Source organism: Palaemon carinicauda, chromosome 8 (assembly GCF_036898095.1).
Source record: "Palaemon carinicauda isolate YSFRI2023 chromosome 8, ASM3689809v2, whole genome shotgun sequence".
NCBI classification, from domain to species: Eukaryota; Metazoa; Arthropoda; class Malacostraca; order Decapoda; family Palaemonidae; genus Palaemon; species Palaemon carinicauda.
Window position 1 is genome coordinate 158670092 of NC_090732.1, and position 18859 is coordinate 158688950.

Here is an 18859-nt window from a genome sequence, read left to right on the forward strand (position 1 = left end):
CTGAAAACTGAGATCCTTGTTCCCTCTGTTATTTACAAAGATTTAATGTGTGGCTGTTAGATGAAAATAAAGTTAAATCCAGTGACATGAACAAATAGGTACTGTCATGACTAAGTGTGTGGATATCAAAGACAAAGTAATCAACATATGTCATTAAGAAGATACATGCAGGTTAAAAGATACCAAAAGGGTGATGTAGCTGATAATTTGCAAAGTATGTAATACAGTACCTCAGAAAAGGGAAATCAAAGTGAAAAACTTGAGAGTAATTTAGCTTCCGCAGAACGTCTGCTTTGTTCAGTATAATAAAAAACAATTTGAAGTTTTGAACCGACATTTATCATATCGGTGACAAAAATTGTGTTCTGCTTCAAGATTGCTTTCACTGAAAATTCAATTATTCATGCAAATAGGAATGTAAAGAACAGTGTAGGTCTACACAGATCCTGAAGAAAATTATCTAACTCTCTCCTTGTGTTGTTTGTGAACCGTGGTTTTCGCCTGTACCTGTAAAATTATGTTTGTGAAGAATATGTTTATTCTTCCCGTAAGTTTGTAAGAGGAAGGATTCTTCAATTCAAGAGTGTATGCCTGGAGGTATCTATGTCTCTCCTTCTGGTTTTGTATACCAGCATATTCATGTCAACCTAATTATTTGTCTATTTTTTATTTATCAAACCTGTTTTCAATGTTTATTTTAATGTTTTTTTTTTCTCTGGAAGGAATTCACTTTTTTTCCTTATATAAACTATAATCGTTTCCTTCTCCTGCATATGTCCCCTACTGAGCCACCTATTTAAATTTTTTTTTATATGATTTTAATAGTTTTTTCCTCTTCTAATATTCAATTACCTTTAAATAAGAAAAACCTCCTACATTGAAAGCATGCTGCTGCTATCTATATAGGACTCCATGAATGCCAGTAATAAGTGAGACAGCATACTTCTAGAATAGTATTAAGCAACTGCAGTTTTAGCTAGGTCCCCTTGCCCAGTATAAAAAATCGAGGGGTGATGGCCAGTGCCCAGTTCTCTTGACTGTTTACCTTTGGCCCAGATTTCTGGGTATTCCAATGTTTTATCATTTTGTGTAGCGAATGCTGGAGTGTGGTCGGCATTCGAACCCTATGCAGTCTGTGTGCTACATCTGGCCACAGTCCACAAACCACTACAGTGTTAAAAGAGAAGTCCTTAGAAGGTTCCTCTCATCCAGGGACCATTTCAAGTCCTCCCTGGACTCTTCTCCAATTGGGATCCTTGAAAAACAGTGGTCTAGATGTTGCAACCAACAAACGTTCAACACCCCGTGGAGCAAACATATGTGAAAGTGGCCTTTTGTAACAAGATGTTCCAGGGATACTAGGTGACCTAGCAGTCTCTGCCATTGGTGTGCTGGCAGCTGGGGATGTCGAAGGAAAGGGAATGCTACTTCCCTCAGGAATGCTACCCTGTCTAGCGATGGGAAGATTTCTATGTCCATCCCAAGGTAAAGAAATCACCACATTGGCACCAACACATATTTCTTACGATTCCCCACTATCCCTAGATTGTGGCAAAATGCAGGGAGACTGTCTCAGTGAAAGAGGTCTTCCTCCGAGTCTGCCAATATCAGCCAATCCTCTAGGTATCGTAAGAGACAAATGCCATTGACATGTGCCCATGATGACACTAGGGTGAGGAATCTAATGAACACCTGTGGTGCCGTCAAAAGCCTTAAGCAAAATACATTGAACTGGTACACCTTGCTGGCTATGATGAAGTGAAGGTACTACCTGGAGAACAAATGTACTAGGACCTGGAATTATGCATCCTTTAAGTCAATCGTCATCATGAACTCCACAGGTCTGATCGCTTGCCTGACAGTGGCTTTGGTCTCCACCTTGATCGTCATTTGGAGAGCAAACTTATTCATAGATGACAGGTCTTATAATGGTCTCCAGCTTCAAGACATATTTTTGACAAGAAAGAGTCAACTGAAGAAGCCTGGGGAGTTATCATCGATCTCCTGGAGAGTGCTCTTCTCTAGCATGGCTTAGACTTGTCAGAGGGCTACTTCTTTCGCCACTCCATGGCGATAGGAAGATGACGTCACTGGTGATAGAATTAGGGTAGGGGGAGAACTGATGGACGGGAGCAGGTATCCAGACTGAGGGACGTCTACTGTCCAACTTTCCATCCTGGGGTACAACTACCTCCTCCAATCGGCTTGTAGACATCACCCCCCACAGGTGGCTTCGAGAGAGGATTGCCAAGCCCCCAAATGGAGTTGTTGTACTCGTCCTTTTCCCCTTCTGCTTTGGACTCGTCCTTGGCAAAACGAAAAGAGCGGGTTTGTTCCCCGCTTCAAGATGGAAGGAGTCACTTCTTTGCACCAATCTTTGCAACTGCCTAGCTGACATTGAAGACCTCAGTTATCCAGAAATGGAAGTGAACTGAAGCTGCCGGAAGGAGACCAGCTGGTGTAAAAGTGTCCTGGCGGGACTTCATCCACTTCTAAGATGTAATCTTTATTTCTTCAAAATGAAATAGAGCTAAATCTTTGAGGGAGGCATATCCTTATGTTCCTCCCTCTTGCTGATCTGCCTATGGAACCTAGAGCATTGCACCTCTTTAGAATCTAGTTTGCCCACTGGTTGGCAGTTTGGTTGGTCAAAAACTCTATGGACTTCGCTCTTGTCAACACAATGTCCTTTAGAGCCTCTTTCTTGTCAAAAATGGATAAGTCCTCGGTATTGGTCAGGAAGCCGTCCGTGCCTGACCAGCGGTCGATCCAGAGGCAGCCAGCTAGGTTGCCATGGCCGAGATTTCCATACTCGAGGCCTTTGAAGCAGAAAAGAGATAGTCTGGGAGGCTAGACATTCAGCAGTGGTACCAGAGACCAATGCGGGATCAAGGAGTAAGGGCAAAAGATAAGCCTCCTGCGTACAATACTGTAGTACTTCCTATGCCACATTAAGGTCGGTGGTATTACGCGGGAGGATCTTCCTGGATTAACCACGGAAACTCCCAGCGAGGTCTGGAGACACGAGTTGCCCCAAAAAAGTCTATCTATTGCTGCCTTTCTCCACTCGGAAGGGGAGAAAGGAGCGTCTGCAAGTCCATTAACCCTTCTAATGCAGCTAACCACTTGGAAGAAAGTTTAATCTGGATCAGCCTCTTCCTTGTCATGCACCATAGACCTGCTGGCTGGGGAAAAGTGCTGTCAGATTTGTAACAGTTGTCTAAGTCGTAACCCTTCCTACCTAAAACCGTAACCGGCTGGTTGGGGGAGGAGTTGAAGTCCACGAACATCTCTTGTTCCTCTCTGCTTTGGAGAGACTCAGACAGGGGATGTAACAACCATCCTTTTCCTAGGATCTCTCAGAGCACAAGAATCCTGGGGCGCATTCTAATATCCAGGGTCCACTGGGGTGTTGGATCTGTTCTTGGTAACCCCCTTGGAATCCCTTCTCTCGTTGAAGTGGGTCCCCTCAGATACGTGGCTAGATGGGCAGCTCCTCTCACTGGTAACCTTTGAGCAATCTACCTGTCTATCCTAGGTCAGAGTAAGCAGTCGTTCCTCGCCCCATGTCCTTCCTAAACATTTTAGGAGGAGAGCAAGAGGTTGAATCAAACAAAATTGGGGACATGCAGTAATTGTCCACTAAAGTAATCTCTCCTGGTGGTGACCCCATGGTTGCCTCTAGGTGGGGTCTCTGCTGAACCCCAATTGTGTCGTCTGGTATCAAGTTAAATTGGGGCTATCTCTAATTCTTGAAACTTAGGGAGAGACCTCTGACGAATGTCATTCTTCGTCACGGTAGGCAACGCGTGTCTGGACAAAGAGTGTTTGGGTAAAGCCTTTAGGTAATATGCATATGGGTAAAGCCAATCTTGACGCAGCCGATCTAGGAGAGATGGGTTTGGATGAGGAGCGTAAGGGTGAGTCACATCTGGTAGAGCTGGATGAGGCCAAGGCTCACCGAGGTGAGACACCTCACTCGCATTGAAGAGGAAGGGTGTGGCAAAGGTTGCCTAGCAACCTTGCAGGCACGCTCTGGGGAGCTCATATGCTCTAGAGGCATCCCTCTCCCGTAAGAGTGACGATCAGAATACTCATGGTCTATAGGAGACAAGTGGTCCTCTGGCGAGTCCTACAAGAAAAGGCGCTTCCCAAGAAAAGAGGGCCTAGGAGATTTACCTCTCCCTGTGGTCTCTGGAGAAGAAAAGCTGATGACATCCCTCACTCCTTCGAAGGGGGTCCTTAAGACTGAAGGAAGGCCACAACAAGCGCAAGGCATCATCATGATGCAAAGAAATATGAAACTCCACATTTTGCTAAGGGAAACGGGAAGGTCTCCTTGCCTCGAGGCTTGCCCCAAGGGTAAAGGATTACCACTATTCTCCAATGGACGGAATAGGGTCAGAGGGCAGAGCACTCGGGGGGGGGGGGGGGGGAGTGACTTCTTCGATCTCGAGGACAAAGAATCCCTTTTAAAATGACAAATTTGTTAGGTAGTTTGTATTTTTCCTAACTATAAAAACCTTAGCTATTTATTATGGGGGTATTACTTTCGGCGTAGCTGAAATGACGAGCCATTAGAATTTTAATGAGGGTTTACAACCCCATTGCTAGTTAGCGGGGGGTAGGGAGGGGTAGCTTGCTACCCCTCCCTCTTCACACACACCTGTGAGAGCTCACTTTGCTTAGAGGTAGGACTTCACGGGGGATAGGGCTGGCGGGCAAGTTTGATTAAATAGCTAAGGTTTGTATAGTTAGGAAAAATACAAGTTACCTAACGAATTTGTCATTTGTTCCGTAACTGAAATACAAACCACGCTATTCAATATGGGTGACTCAACCCTTAGGTAGGGTGGTAAGTCCCTGCCATTACTGGGTTTTGGCTTTTTGCCCGGGGACTCAGTATTTGAGTGTGTCAGCACTCAATAATAAGGAGCCCCCTACACCTCGCTAGCGCTTTGCTCTGCAAAGGCCGCGGCCTACATAAGCTTGTGTGTGAAGGAAGTAAGTGCAACTCGTCCTAGGAAGTTGACCTGAATTCCTTTAGATGGAACTTTAAGGCTAGGACTCTCCCAATACCACCTCGTCAGGGTATGGGGACGTGACAGTATTAACTTAATACTAGGAACACAAGGGAACATGGTTTACCTGCAGTGGTTTGAGGTCAGCTGTGCAGAGAACCCAGGATGCTGCTTTCCCCAAGAGAGGGGAGAATGAAGAAAATAATAAGGGCCAGGCATACCTTTTCATTTATGCAGACTAAAACCGGGTAACAATGCCCTCAACCCTCTGCTACTTGTCCATTAAGGAGCCTGAGGTTTAAACCAGCTGTTGTGCAGCCACCACAGGGCCGATAGAGAACGTATTGAGCCTCCTGTGGGTCACGTCTTGCAGGTAGTGGGCTGTGAAGGTCGTCTGACGCTTCCATACCCCTGCTTGTAAAACCTGCGTCACTGAGTAGTTCTTCTTGAAGGCCACGGACGTAGCTATGCCCCTGACATCATGTGCTCTAGGGCGACGTGACGGAGAAGGGTCGGGATTCAGGGAATGATAGATAGCCCTGCAACTCCAGGCTGAGATGGTATTCTTAGTGACCTTTCTCTTTGTCCTCCCGGTGCTAACAAACAGTGCTTGCACCTGGGGACGAACTGCAGCTGTTCTCTTAAGATAGAGCCTCAGACTCCTTTCTGGGCATAGTAGGAGATGGTCTGGGTCATCTGTTACAGAACGGAGACTCGAGATCCGGAAAGAGTCGAACCAAGGGTCCGGCACTCCTGGATTCTGAGTCTTGGCAACAAACTCAGGGACGAATTTGAACGTTACCTCCCCCCCATCCCCTTGAATGGGCGATGTCATACGAGAGACCATGAAGTTCACCGACTCGCTTGGCCGAAGCCAGAGCAAGTAGGAACACCGTCTTCCAAGTCAGGTGGTGATCAGAAGCCTGGCGTAATGGTTCGAAGGGAGGTCTCTTAAGAGACCTGAGAACTCGAACCACGTTCCATAGAAGAGGTCTCACTTCCGACTGAGGGCAGGTAAGTTCATAACTCAGTATGAGTAAGGAAAGTTCTAGCGAAGAGGATATGTTCATTCCTTTGAGTCTGAAGGCAAGACTTAAGGCTGAGCAATAGCATTTCACTGCCGAAACTGAAAAGCGCATTTCTTCCCGCAAATACACAAGGAACTCCGATATTGCTAGAATAGTGGCATCGAATGGAGAGATACCCCTTCCACGACACCAACCACAGAAAACTCTCCACTTTGCCAGGTAGACTCCTGCGGATGACTTTCACAGGTGTCAAGACATACTTTCCACAACTTGCTGCAAAAAGCCTCTCTCTGTGAGGAGGTGCTGGATAGTCTCCAGGCGTGAAGCCGAAGCGAGGCCACGGCCTTGTGAAAGATGTTGGCGTGTGGTTGATTGATTGATTGATTGAAAGTTTTCTGGCATCCTGACATCTAAGGTCATTGACGCCGATACCATTTACTGTATATGAAAATTAAAAGAGAATTCGATTAAAACCATAAAAATTAAGAAGTCATTAAAATAGTTAAATAGTTTTCAGAAGACCTGCTTCTGAAATAAATCTAAAAATTCCGCTCGCATAGTAAGACACATCATGTCCAAGAATCTTGGCAAGGATAAACCTGCCATCCTCACCTTGAGCCTCAAACAGATATCTATTTCTTAGGTTAGTAAAATTAGGGCATTCGGTCAACAAATGCCTCACTGTTAAAGGTACTAAGCAGTCCTCGCAATACGGTTGGTGTTGGCCCTTCAGCAGAAACTCGTGTGTCAACCGTGTGTGACCAATACGGAGACGACAAAGAGTCGTCTCCCATTTTCGGGGAATCATGTTATACCTCCAAGGTGGTATGATATTTGTTACTTCCCTCATTTTATTGCCGTCTTGACTGTCCCAGTGCTGTTGCCATTTATCACAAACCAATTTCTTGATGTAAGGTAGGAGATCGTTACATGGAATGGGATACCTCCTTGGTAACAACTCGGATGCCGCATTCTTCGCCAGTAAATCTGCCTTCTCATTCCCAGACACACCTACATGTGCTGGAACCCAACAAAATCGAACAGTTATACCTTTCCGTCCAATAATAAAAAGCCATTCTAAAATCTTTAAAACTAGAGGGTTACTAGAATTAAAAACTTCTAAAGCTTGAAGAACACTCCTTGCATCACTAAAAATTGTAAAATTACCCTCCTTTTCCAAAGCTATTTTCTCAATAGCGGTTAATATGCCATACAGTTCGGCAGTAAATATGGAAGCTGTTAGAGGAAGTGCACCTCTACAATTAAAATCATTACTATGTACTCCAAATCCAACGCCAGCATCAGATTTGGAGCCATCAGTATATATAAAAGTCGATCCCCTATGTTCTTCGACATGTTCCATAAAAAGAGACCTGGATTCTAAGTCAGTCATATTCTTCTTAACTCCAATAAAGTATTTACAAAATGATATGTCAGGTAATTTCCATGGAGGCGTTGATGATACCTTGAATGGAAGTACCTTATTTCTAATTATATCCAGACTATTTAAAAATCGTTTCACCCGAAAGCCATAAGGTTGAGGAGATTTTGGGTGCAACTCAAAGTATGATGCGTGTCTTACAAGGCTTGCAGTCTGAAAGGCTAGAGAGCTAGGGAGTCTTTGCAATCTAAACCAATACCGAAGAATGGAAGACATTCGGTAAAGGTCTAGAGGTAACTCTCCAGCATCAACAAGGAGACTTGGGATAGGCGAGGTTTTAAAAGCTCCAGTAGATAATCTAATACCTGCATGATGTATCGAGTCTAATATTTTTAACCGGCTTGGGGTGGCTGAAGAATATACCTCACAACCATAACTAATTTTGGAAAAAATCAAGGCCTTGTATAATTTTAAAATAGTATTGCGGTCTGCCCCCCATGATGTATGGGACAATACTTTTAAGATATTCAGAGCTTCAACACATTTAGCTTTTAGCGCTTTTAGGTGAGAAACCCATGTAAGTCTACAGTCAAATATCAAACCTAAAAATTTGGTTTCCGATACACATGGTATCCGTTGACCTTTAATGTATATATCCGGGTCTGGATGTACTCCCCGGATACGACAAAAATGGACAATGGTAGTTTTACTTGTCGAGAACTTAAATCCATTCATGTCAGCCCACTGGATAATTTTATCAATAGAGAGTTGGATTTTTCTCTCAACCATTGCCATTCTAGTGCCAGCAAATGATATTGAGAGATCATCCACAAATAGTGTTGAGAGAACATCCTGGGGAATGGCTGAGGATATCCCATTAATTGCTAGTGCAAAAAGGGTTACACTCAGCACACTACCCTGAGGAACTCCTTCTTCCTGGCACTTACTCTCTGATAGAGTTTCCCCCACTCTCACTTGAAAAACTCTACGTGAAAGAAATGCCTGAATAAATAGTGGCAGCTCTCCTCTCAATCCCAATTCATGAATAGTTTTAAGAATACCATATCTCCATGTGGTATCATATGCCTTTTCAAGGTCAAAAAATACTGTAACATGGTGCTGTTTGGAAGCAAAGGCTTCACAAATAGAAGACTCAAGTCGTATCAACACATCAGTCGTTGAGTGCATTTTTCGGAATCCACATTGAATCGGTGATAAAATACCTTTCTTTTCAAGGTACCATATCAGCCTTGCATTGACCATCTTCTCCATAATTTTACATAAACAAGATGTCAATGCAATAGGACGATAGTTTGCTGCTAAAAACTTGTCTTTACCGGGTTTTAAAAAGGCTAAAATAATGGCTAGTTCCCAAACACTTGGGTAACTATGATCATGCCATATTCTATTAATAATGCTTAAAATAAATAGCTTTGTATTAAAATGTACATGTTTAATCATTGCATATGGAATTCCATCGGGTCCAGGGGCTGTATCATTGCAATGAGCAAGTGCGGAATCAAATTCTCTTTCAGTGAAAGGAGAATTATACGACTCTTCCCTTCTTGTTGCAAAATTTAAAATTTTATTTTCTTCAGTGCTCCTATACTGGTGACCAGGGGCTCCTTCACACTTGCTGGATACATTTGAAAAATGATTAGCCAAGGCATTGCTAACTTCATTTGCTTCAGTTACATACTGGCCATTCACCTTCAACACTGGTGGTGGGTTGGGGGTGAATTTGCCAGCTATCTTTTTTACTTTCCTCCACACAGAAGATGCTGGTGTTCTACTGTTAATGGAGGAAACAAAAGACATCCATGACTGGCGCCTTGCTTCTTTCATGGCACGACGGAACTGTGCTCTACATTTCTTGTACATAATTAAATTCTCATCAGTTCGGAGTCTACGCAATCGTGTTAGAGATCTTCTTGTGGCTCTGTGGAGTGCAGTTAGTTCTGAAGACCACCACGGGACTGGTCGTCGTTTGAATAACCCTGTTGTTTTGGGAATTGAATTGACTCCTGCTGTATGAAGAGTTCCATTCAGCAGGTCTATAGCATCATCAATACTTTCAAACTGTTCTGCTCTCCCTTCGATTTCACTTAGCTCGGAAAATTTAACCCAGTCTGCCTTGTCTAGATTCCAACGTGGCGATCTTTGCAAAGGTGGACCCTTGTTGGTGTTTATAATGATTGGTGCATGATCACTAGTATGCCAATCATCTAATGTCCTCCAATCAAAATCAAGAAGGCAGTTAGAGCTTGCAATTGAAAGGTCAATGCATGACAAAGTACCTGTCTGAACATGGAAGTGCGTGGGCTCTCCTGTATTAAGGAGCCCCACATCCTCATTCTCCACAATTGATGAGATAATATTGCCCCTTGTGTTGGCCAAAACATCACCCCATAAAGGATGTCTACCATTCATATCTCCCAGTAAGAGAAAAGGTTGAGGGAGTTGTTGAATAACTTCTGCTAAATCATCATATAAAATATCATCATTTGGAGGTAAGTACAGAGAGCATATTGTATATTTTCTCCCTATATCAATTTGTACAACAACTGCCTGCAGGGTTGTACGTATAGACATGGGTATTTGGGGAACATCTCGACGAATGTACATGAGACTTCCGCCATGGCTCCCTGCTTGTTGATTATATGGTGTTCTATAACTAACATACTCTCGAGGACTAGGAGTGTTAGAATCAAGCATACTTTCCTGTAGACATACTATTATGGGGGAATGCTCATGAATTAGGAGCTTAAGTTCTTCATATTTCGCCCTCAAACCCTGACAGTTCCATTGCAAAATGGAGGAGAAAACTATGGATTATTTCTGGAAGACGTCTTGGGTGAGGTCTTCCCATTAGCAGTTTTTAATCTAACATTATTACTTGTAGGTTTCTTCAGAGATGGTCTTGTTATGTTGGGTTTTACGTTGGAGTTTTTCTTTGTATCTTTTTTATATATTTGTTGAGGGGGATGGTGGACCTCAACTTGAATTTCTGATTTATTTAAATTGTCTTCTGGTTGATCGCCAACATCAACAGACAAAACATCATATTTATTTGATGTCATAATTCTAGTATTTCTTATGGAAGGGGGTGAGAGAGATGGAGGTCTCTCTCTTTTACGATTAATAGGTTGCAGGTTACCAGGTTTTTGTACCTTCCCCACTACAGGTACACCTGATAACTTGGTGTCAGGTGGAATCTCCATTAAATCAGGCAAGGATATGGCCTGGGAGAGGTTAGTACTATCCTTTGTAATGGGGGACAAAGGTTTGATAGTGGTGGGCAATGTCTTTTTGTTGATACTCAATGATAAATCTTTAGGAGGAGATGTTCTTGTCTTATGCAGCACTTTATCAATAGATTGTGAATTCCTTTTTCGAGAACTACCTACAGTAGTAGGTGGGTGAGATGATTCCCGAGGAACTTTTTCTCCTGTTTTTAATGTTTTTGCATAAGTATTAGATTTATTTAATAATCTCTTGGCATGCCCCACGCTTACATGTTCAATAATTGATTTATTGAGGGCAGCCTCTTCTAACTTATAAAACTGGCAGCTCCTATCATTAGATTTATGATTAGAGTTGCAGTTTAAGCATCTTGCCTCAAGTGTACAATCCCCATGGTAAATTTTGGAGCAAGTATTACAAATTTTTTCATTATTGCAAACTTTGGAAGGATGTCCAAATTTAAAGCAATTATAACATTGCAGTGGCTTCTGCTTAAAAGGTTGAACTCTGATCCTTTCGTTTTCTATGTCTATGTGGAAAGGTACATCAGCATCCTGGAAAGTAAGAACAATCATTGATGTTTCAGGTACTTTATGTACTTTCCACACTGATAGGGGACACATGGCCAATATCTCCTCTTCAGTAAATTCATACAGATCCCTATTAAAAACCACTCCCCTTCCATAGCTAAAGTTTAGATGGGGTTTGATGTCCAATTTTATATCATCATTTACTGTCTTCAAATTAGACAGTATAACAGACTGTGTGTATGACTTGGCCTTTATCAAGAAACTTTTCTTCCCGAATCGAGATATATCTCCAGGTGCGATCGTACCTACCTTCCTCTGAAGAAATTTGCATATCTTGAAATAATTTTCCGTACCTCCCACAGATTGAGCAAGAAGCCACATTGGTGGTTTTGGCTTTCTTTGGGATGGTATATCTGCCTCTATATCTTTATCAGCCCAGTCTGCTGGTCTGTAGACATCCAGATCTTTAGGTGCCCCATCACAAAGAGCACCCTTAACACTCATATTACCTACTTTAATATCAACAATGTTACAGCTTGCATTAAATGCTTCCTCATGACAATTAAATGATAACCAAGATTCCCAATTATCATCTTGAAGTTTCATTCTAATTTCTTTTATTGATCCGTAACACTCAAATATTTTATGTAGCACATCATAATTAGCTTCTAAAGGGATTTGGGTAACGTGCAGGACTTTCAGTTTTCCTGTGTTGCCCAAATTACCCTTTTTCAGAATGTTTAAAGAACAGTCCTTTTTAGTTCCTAGGTCGTCAACGGAGTTTTCTTTAAATGAATTGCCAGAGGTCGTCAACAGTGCCGGGGGCGAGTCAGCATATCCAGGGGAGGTGGGGTCATTTTCACAAGAATCCATCATAAAAAAGAAGAGAGAAGAGTGATTTTTTGAAGTTTGATTTACCTGCTTGAGAACATTAAGGCATCACATGTTGGGAAGGAAATTTACACTCTCCACTACCGGCACAGTGAGAGTATACTTCCCAGATGGTCCACTCCATACCCTACCCGAAGGATAGCATCAAAACAGATATAGAGGCACAGGTGTAAGCTGAACCCGCCTGTTAGGACTGAGACCAAGAAACTATGGAATCATCCTCCCCATATCTGTAATGACGGGCTTCCGGCCAGAAGCCGAGAGTCCTACCCCAAGCATTGGATCCCCCTGGATTCCGAAGACCCAACACTTGGAATAGTTCCGCCAAAAAGGTCCAAACCATCTTCGGGATGGCTGAGATCATCCTATACACTCACATATAGCTTTGAGCACAAACGCCTCCCAACCGCGACACCTTTCACATTCATCAAAGCAGGCAGCAATACCGGATGCAGAAACATCCGCCCAAGTGGCAATAACAGATGTAGAAACATCCATGCCATAAAGAGAAAAAAAAAATAATAAACATACATATATATGTAAAAATATACACATATACATATGGAAAATTTTACTCATAGGGTTGGGACAGCATCATGAAAGAAAGTTTATAATATTAGGATAAGGTTGAAGCAATATAAAGAGGAAGAAAAAGATAAGAAAGAGAGAAATTTAGATTCGAACTGGGGGAGCAATTTCCCCAAGTTCGAGAGCCCTCTTGCCCGTCACCAAGATTCAGCACAGGAATGAAATGCCGTGCTGAAGCTCAATGACTTCATCAAGGCATTCTCTCATTAAGAGGGTGGCGTGTGGTTGTTTGAGTACCTTGCGTCGTGGAGGGAGTTCTCTCGGGAGTTCCGTTAGGAGCTGCAGAAGGTCCGGAAACCACTCTGCGTGATACCATAGCGGAGCTATCAGGGTCATTGAAAGGCTAACCGATATTCTGGTCTTGTTAAGTACCCTTCTCATCAGAAAGAACAGGGGAAAGGCGTACACGTCGATGTTGTCCCACCGTTGTTGGAAGGCATCTTGCCAGAGTGCCTTGGGGTCCGGGACTGGGGAGCAGTAGAGCGAAAGCTTGAAATTCAACGCTGTCACGAACAGATCCACAATCGGGGAACCCCACAAAGTCAGGACTTTGCTGGCTACTAGACGATCCAAAGACCACTCGATACTCACTATCTGGGATGCCCTGCTCAGACTGTTGGCGAGCACATTCCTCTTGCCTGGAATGAAGCGAGCTGATAGTGGAATCGAGTGGGCTTCGGTCCATCTCAGTATCTCTACTGCAAGATGGGATAGCTGCTCTGAAAAGGTACCTCCCTGCTTGTTGATGTAAGCCACTACTGTGGTGTTGTCGCTCATCACCACCACGGAGTGGCCCGCCAGGTATTGTTGGAACTGTTGAAGGGCCAGGAAGACGGCCTTCATTTCTAGCAGGTTTATGTGGAGGCACTTTTCTGATTCTGACCACAGGCCTGAGGTCCTGTGGTTCACAACGTGGGCCCCCCACCCTTTCTTTGAGGCGTCCGAGAACAGCATCAAATCCAGGAGGAGGACAAGAAGATCCACTCCCTTCCGTAGGTTCTCGTCTGTCACCCACCACTGCAGATCTGTCCGTTCCGAAGGGCCCATAGGGACCATGACCTCTGGGGAATCGTGTCCCTGATTCCACCGAGACTTGAGTCGCCATTGTAGGGATCTCATCCTGAGGCGACCATTCGGAACAAAACGGGCCAGGGATGAAAGGTGACCGAGGAGACGTATCCACGATTGGGCTGGGAGTTCTTCTCGTTTGAGGAAAGGATCTGTGACCCTCCTCAGCCTTGCTATCCTGTCGTCTGATGGGAAGGCTTTGTGGAGATTGGTGTCCAAGATCATGCCTAGATATACCAGTCGTTGAGTCGGAAGCAGAGAAGACTTCTCGAGATTTACCATGATCCCTAGATCTTGGCAAAGTCCCAGAAGTTTGTCTCGGTGTTGAAGAAGGGTCGACTCTGAGTCTGCTAGGATCAGCCAGTCGTCCAGATAACGGAGGAGACGGATGCCGATCCTGTGTGCCCATGATCAAATCAGGGTGAACACTGGTGAAAACCTGAGGTGCTGTGGAGAGACCGAAACACAGCACCTTGAACTGGTAGATCTTGTTGTCTAGGCTAAATCTTAAGTACTTCCTTGAAGACGGATGGACTGGGATCTGGAAGTACGCGTCCTTCAGGTCCAGTGTACACATGAAGTCGTGTGGTCTCACTGCAAGTCTGACCGTGTCTGCCGTCTCCATGCTGAACGGGGTTTGTTTGACAAAGGAGCTCAACGACACTGGATCCGCATGGGCGCGCGGGGATGATGGCGAGGGCGTGTGTGGGCGAGCGATGGCGAGAGGGCGCATTGACAAGCGATGGTGCGTAGGAGATGGAGTGCGTGGGCGCGCAGGCGATCGGTGGCGCGCAGAAGCACGTTCTGGAGTGTGCGCAATAGGTTGAATAAGCGTTCGCGCGCGGAGGCGGTTGCTCACGCACGCATGGATGCGCAGGGTCCCGACGAGCTCTAGAAGGCAAAAGCGTTGGGTGCGCACGCGTAGGGGAAATACCCTTAGCGCGTGGGCGCGCAGGTGCGCGCGATGGAGACTGTGCGCGTCGGCGCGTAGGAGAAGGCTGGCGAGCAGACAGGGTCCGATGGCGCGGTGTTAGGTGTAGCGCAGGAGATAGCTGGCGAGAAGGAGAAGAAGGAATCTTCCCTCCTGCGCCCAGATCCGAACATCATGGGCACGCAGGAGAACGCTGGAGCGCAGGCGAACGCTGGCGCGCAGGAGAAGAGCGCTGGCGAGCAGGAGATCGTGGGCGTGCGTGGTGCGCAGCAGGATGAGGGCGCGCAGATGTGCGCTGGCGAGGTGAAGATCGCTGGCAAACAGGAGATCAATGGCGCGCAGGTGAGCGCTGGTGCGTTGTCTCAGGAACAGGAGAACTCTTGAGTGCAGCAGGAGAGCGCTTACGCGCAATTGCGCACGGGAGAACATTGGCGCGCAGGGGATACCTGGCGCTTAAGGGACTTACTCACATTGTGAGAAAGCCCCTTTTGCCCCGAAGGGACCGGTGCCCGTTTAATAACGGGATGCGTGGGCGCCCACAGCGCATCAGCGGCCAGGAACAGTGACGGCAGGTCAGCAGGCCTGGCAGGAGAAGGAGATCGCGAACGATCTGCGGAGAGGTCCAGGAATGCAGCAGGAACGGTCGGAGCACGGTGTGGAGGATCCTTTGCGGGGGACTGCGAAGATGAAGACCCGAAGAGGCGCCTCCTAACACCCTTGTGGGGTGAAGGCAGGCCTCTAAGGCGAAGAGGAGGGCGAGCTTTACGTCTGATACGACCTCTGGCAGCAGGCAGACCATCGGCAGTCCTCCAAAGAGGAGTCTGTTAGTGCACTCCCCCAAGGGGGAGAAACACCTGCAGGAGGATGTTCGGAGGGGGGAACTAAGCCTTCCGCTACATCAACAACCGCAGCAGGGGTTTGACCTAACTCGTCAGAAGCCTTTGCCACAACAACGTCAACGATAGACAGAGGATCAACCTCTGCTACCGCCGGCGACTGTTTGACAGCTGCTCCCAACCTGATCATGTCAAACAGGGCTTCCTTGGAGGGCGAGCCCTGAAGCCCCAAGGAAGCCCAAAGCTTTAATAAATCATTGTTAGACACATTACAGTGAACCCTCGTTTATCGCGGTAGATAGGTTCCAGTCGCGGCCGCGATAGGTGGAAATCCGCGAAGTAGTGACACCATATTTACCTATTTATTCAACATGTATATTCAGACTTTTAAAACCTTCCCTTGTACGTAGTACTGTTAACAAACTACCCTTTAATGTACAGAACACTTAATGCATGTACTACAGTACCCTAAACTAAAACAGGCACAAATATTAAAGGTGATTTTATATCATGCATTTCCTAAACATGCTAAAAAGCACGATGAAAAATGGCAACCAATGTTTTGTTTACATTTATCTCTGATCATAATGTAGAAACAAACTGGAGGTAGAGCTTTGCTTATTACCCAGACATATTTCCCATACTTTTCCCTTAGAACTACATCACATCTTCCTACTTTAGATATATAGATATATATATATATATATATATATATATATATATATATATATATATATATATATATATATATATATATATATATATATATATATATATATGTGTGTGTGTATATATATATATATTTATATGTATACACATATACATACCTATATATATACATAAATACATGCATACATATATATATATATATATATATATATATATATATATATATATATATATATATATATATATATATATATATATATATATATTACTGTATATATATGGGTTATGGAAAAAATCCGCGAAGTGGTGAATCCGCGATGGTCGAACCGCGAAGTAGCGAGGGTTCACTGTATTATCAAAATTAAAATCCTCCCCTGGGGGAGGAGGAGGAGCTGCCTCGCTATGGGAGGCAACTCCCTCTCCCAAACCCCGAGATCGGTTAGCAGAACTGCGGCCTACGCTACCACTTGACGCCCTCTCGGGAGAGACCGATCGAGTGGGAGCTTCGGAGGAGGTTTGTGCTATGGAAGAAGAGCCCTTGAGATTTTCTCTCTTCAAGGGAACCCTTGAAGGAGAAATATCCCTTTTGGACTTCTTCTGGCGCCAGGTAAACCTCTCCCACTGGGAGGTAGACCACTCCCTACACTCACCACACACAATATTTCTTTCACACCGTTGGCCCCTATAAAAAGGACACAAGGTGTGAGGGTCTGTGTCCACCGCCGACATATAAGTTCCGCAAGGGGGGGTCAGGTAATCCGGGACACTTCCGCATAATAGAGGCCAACTTCCAAACACTCTGTCAAGAAGAAAAAGCAAATAAGGATTAATGGCTGTCAATATAGGCGAGGGTAGGAACGGACACATCCAGTCATCACCCGAGCCAAAAGCAAAGTGAGCTCTCACAGGTGTGTGTGAGGGGGGAGGGGTAGCAAGCTACCCCTCCCTAGCGATGGGGTAGTAAACCCTCGTTAAAATTCTAATGGCTCGTCATTTCAGCTACGCCGAAAGTAATACCCCCATATCAAATAGCGTGGTTTGTATTTCAGTTACAGAACAACTTCTTTTTACTCCTCCAGACATACTTCTCCCAATGGAAGGGCAACCACTCCTAACACTTATCACAGGGGGAGCCTGACACTGCAGGAGTGTCCTCTTCAGGCCAGACAAAAGGTGAGGATCCATCTCCCTTGAGCTCCTAAGGTTGCTGTTTTTTTTTTTTTTCGTCTGACACCCCCAGACATTTCCGCATATCAGCAGGCATCCTCACAAGAAATCACTGATGTCACAAACCCAAGAAAAAAAAAAAAAAAAACTGCAATTAAAAAATTCAGCCCAGAGACCAGCCAGCCAGAACATCTGCTCTTGCTGACGACTATTATCAAAGTGACCACTCATTGAGTATCACTGCTCACCGGTCGGTAACTACTGGCCAACTACCTACACCTCGTTAAAAAAAATTTAACACACGCATTTCAGCTTCGCTATTATCCAGTAATTTAGAAAGTCTCAGGGGCCACATAACAACACATCTCATTTCCCATACCTGCTTTATGTTATTCCAGGGATTTCCACCAAAAAATCAAATCTGCAAAATTTAAGGTTTGCCTTTCCTTTATCAGGGATTCTGAGAAAAAGCTACAGAATAATTATGACACAGAAAAAAATATCCAACCTTTAATTTGTGCCAAGACATTTTCGAGGTATTCTTTGACCTTATCATCAGTAGTAGTGAAGAGAGTAAGCCCATATTGCTGCTTGTAAGTGAAAGACTCTGGAGGGTATACACCCCGCTGATACAAGATACTGTTGATTCCATAATCTGAAAAATATATATCCAAGGATAATAAGCAATTCAAAAAAGTAAACAAAAACTTTAATATTACTTGAAATGAACAGTACAGTATTTCCTTTCTTAAAATCACACAGGATTCATTGCCTTTACAGTCGACCATTTATCGGTACATGCATCTCTAAATTACCCATCATTAGCTCTAACCTAGCCCATTACACCATTACTTTATATAATAGATCTGAATCTCACAAAAGAGGTGTGGCCTTGTGATCTCCCCCACTTAACGTTTCTAGAAGTTAATCTTGGAGAGTAACTTTTGAAGGTTGATATTCACCTACACCCACACCTGATTTACAGTTTGACAATTTGAGTGGTTTAAGTCTTTATCATTCAATATTACTATGGCTTTTTTTTTATCAGGGTTATCAAGTGCTGCCAAAAATTGGCAAAATACTTTGGGTAAAATCGATATTCCTAACATTAGCGAAACGACAAATTTTTAAAGTAACTTGTATTTTTCCTACATATATAAAGCTAAGTCATGTAAGTACAGTAATGCCTCAAGATACGAAATCAATTTGTTCCGAAGTGGCTTTCATTTCGTGAAAATTTCATATCATGGGGCATTTTCTATATGTAAATCGCCTAATTCGTTTCAAACCCTAAAAAAACCACCACATAAAATTTTATAATGCAGTTAAGCTATTACCACAATGAAATACTGTACAGTCATATACATTTCAATCATTCAATCTACCTAAACTAACTGATAATACCTGTAAATTAAGGGATTTTGACGAAGGAAAAATCTATTTCTGGGGAGAGACCTGTGACGCCCGGCAAAAAAGTCCTTCTTTGTACTTTTTCTGATATAAATC

At 44.1% G+C, this 18859-nt stretch overlaps 1 protein-coding gene across 1 annotated transcript in view; it reads right to left on the bottom strand.

The window, feature by feature from the left end:
- Positions 1-18859, bottom strand: part of LOC137646054 (mitotic spindle assembly checkpoint protein MAD2A-like) — a 166312-nt gene that overhangs the window by 126257 nt on the left and 21196 nt on the right. The window contains exon 2 of the mRNA XM_068379208.1: positions 17862-18008. Coding sequence (XP_068235309.1) covers positions 17862-18008 — 147 coding nt within the window. The remainder of the gene's footprint in view (positions 1-17861; positions 18009-18859) is intronic.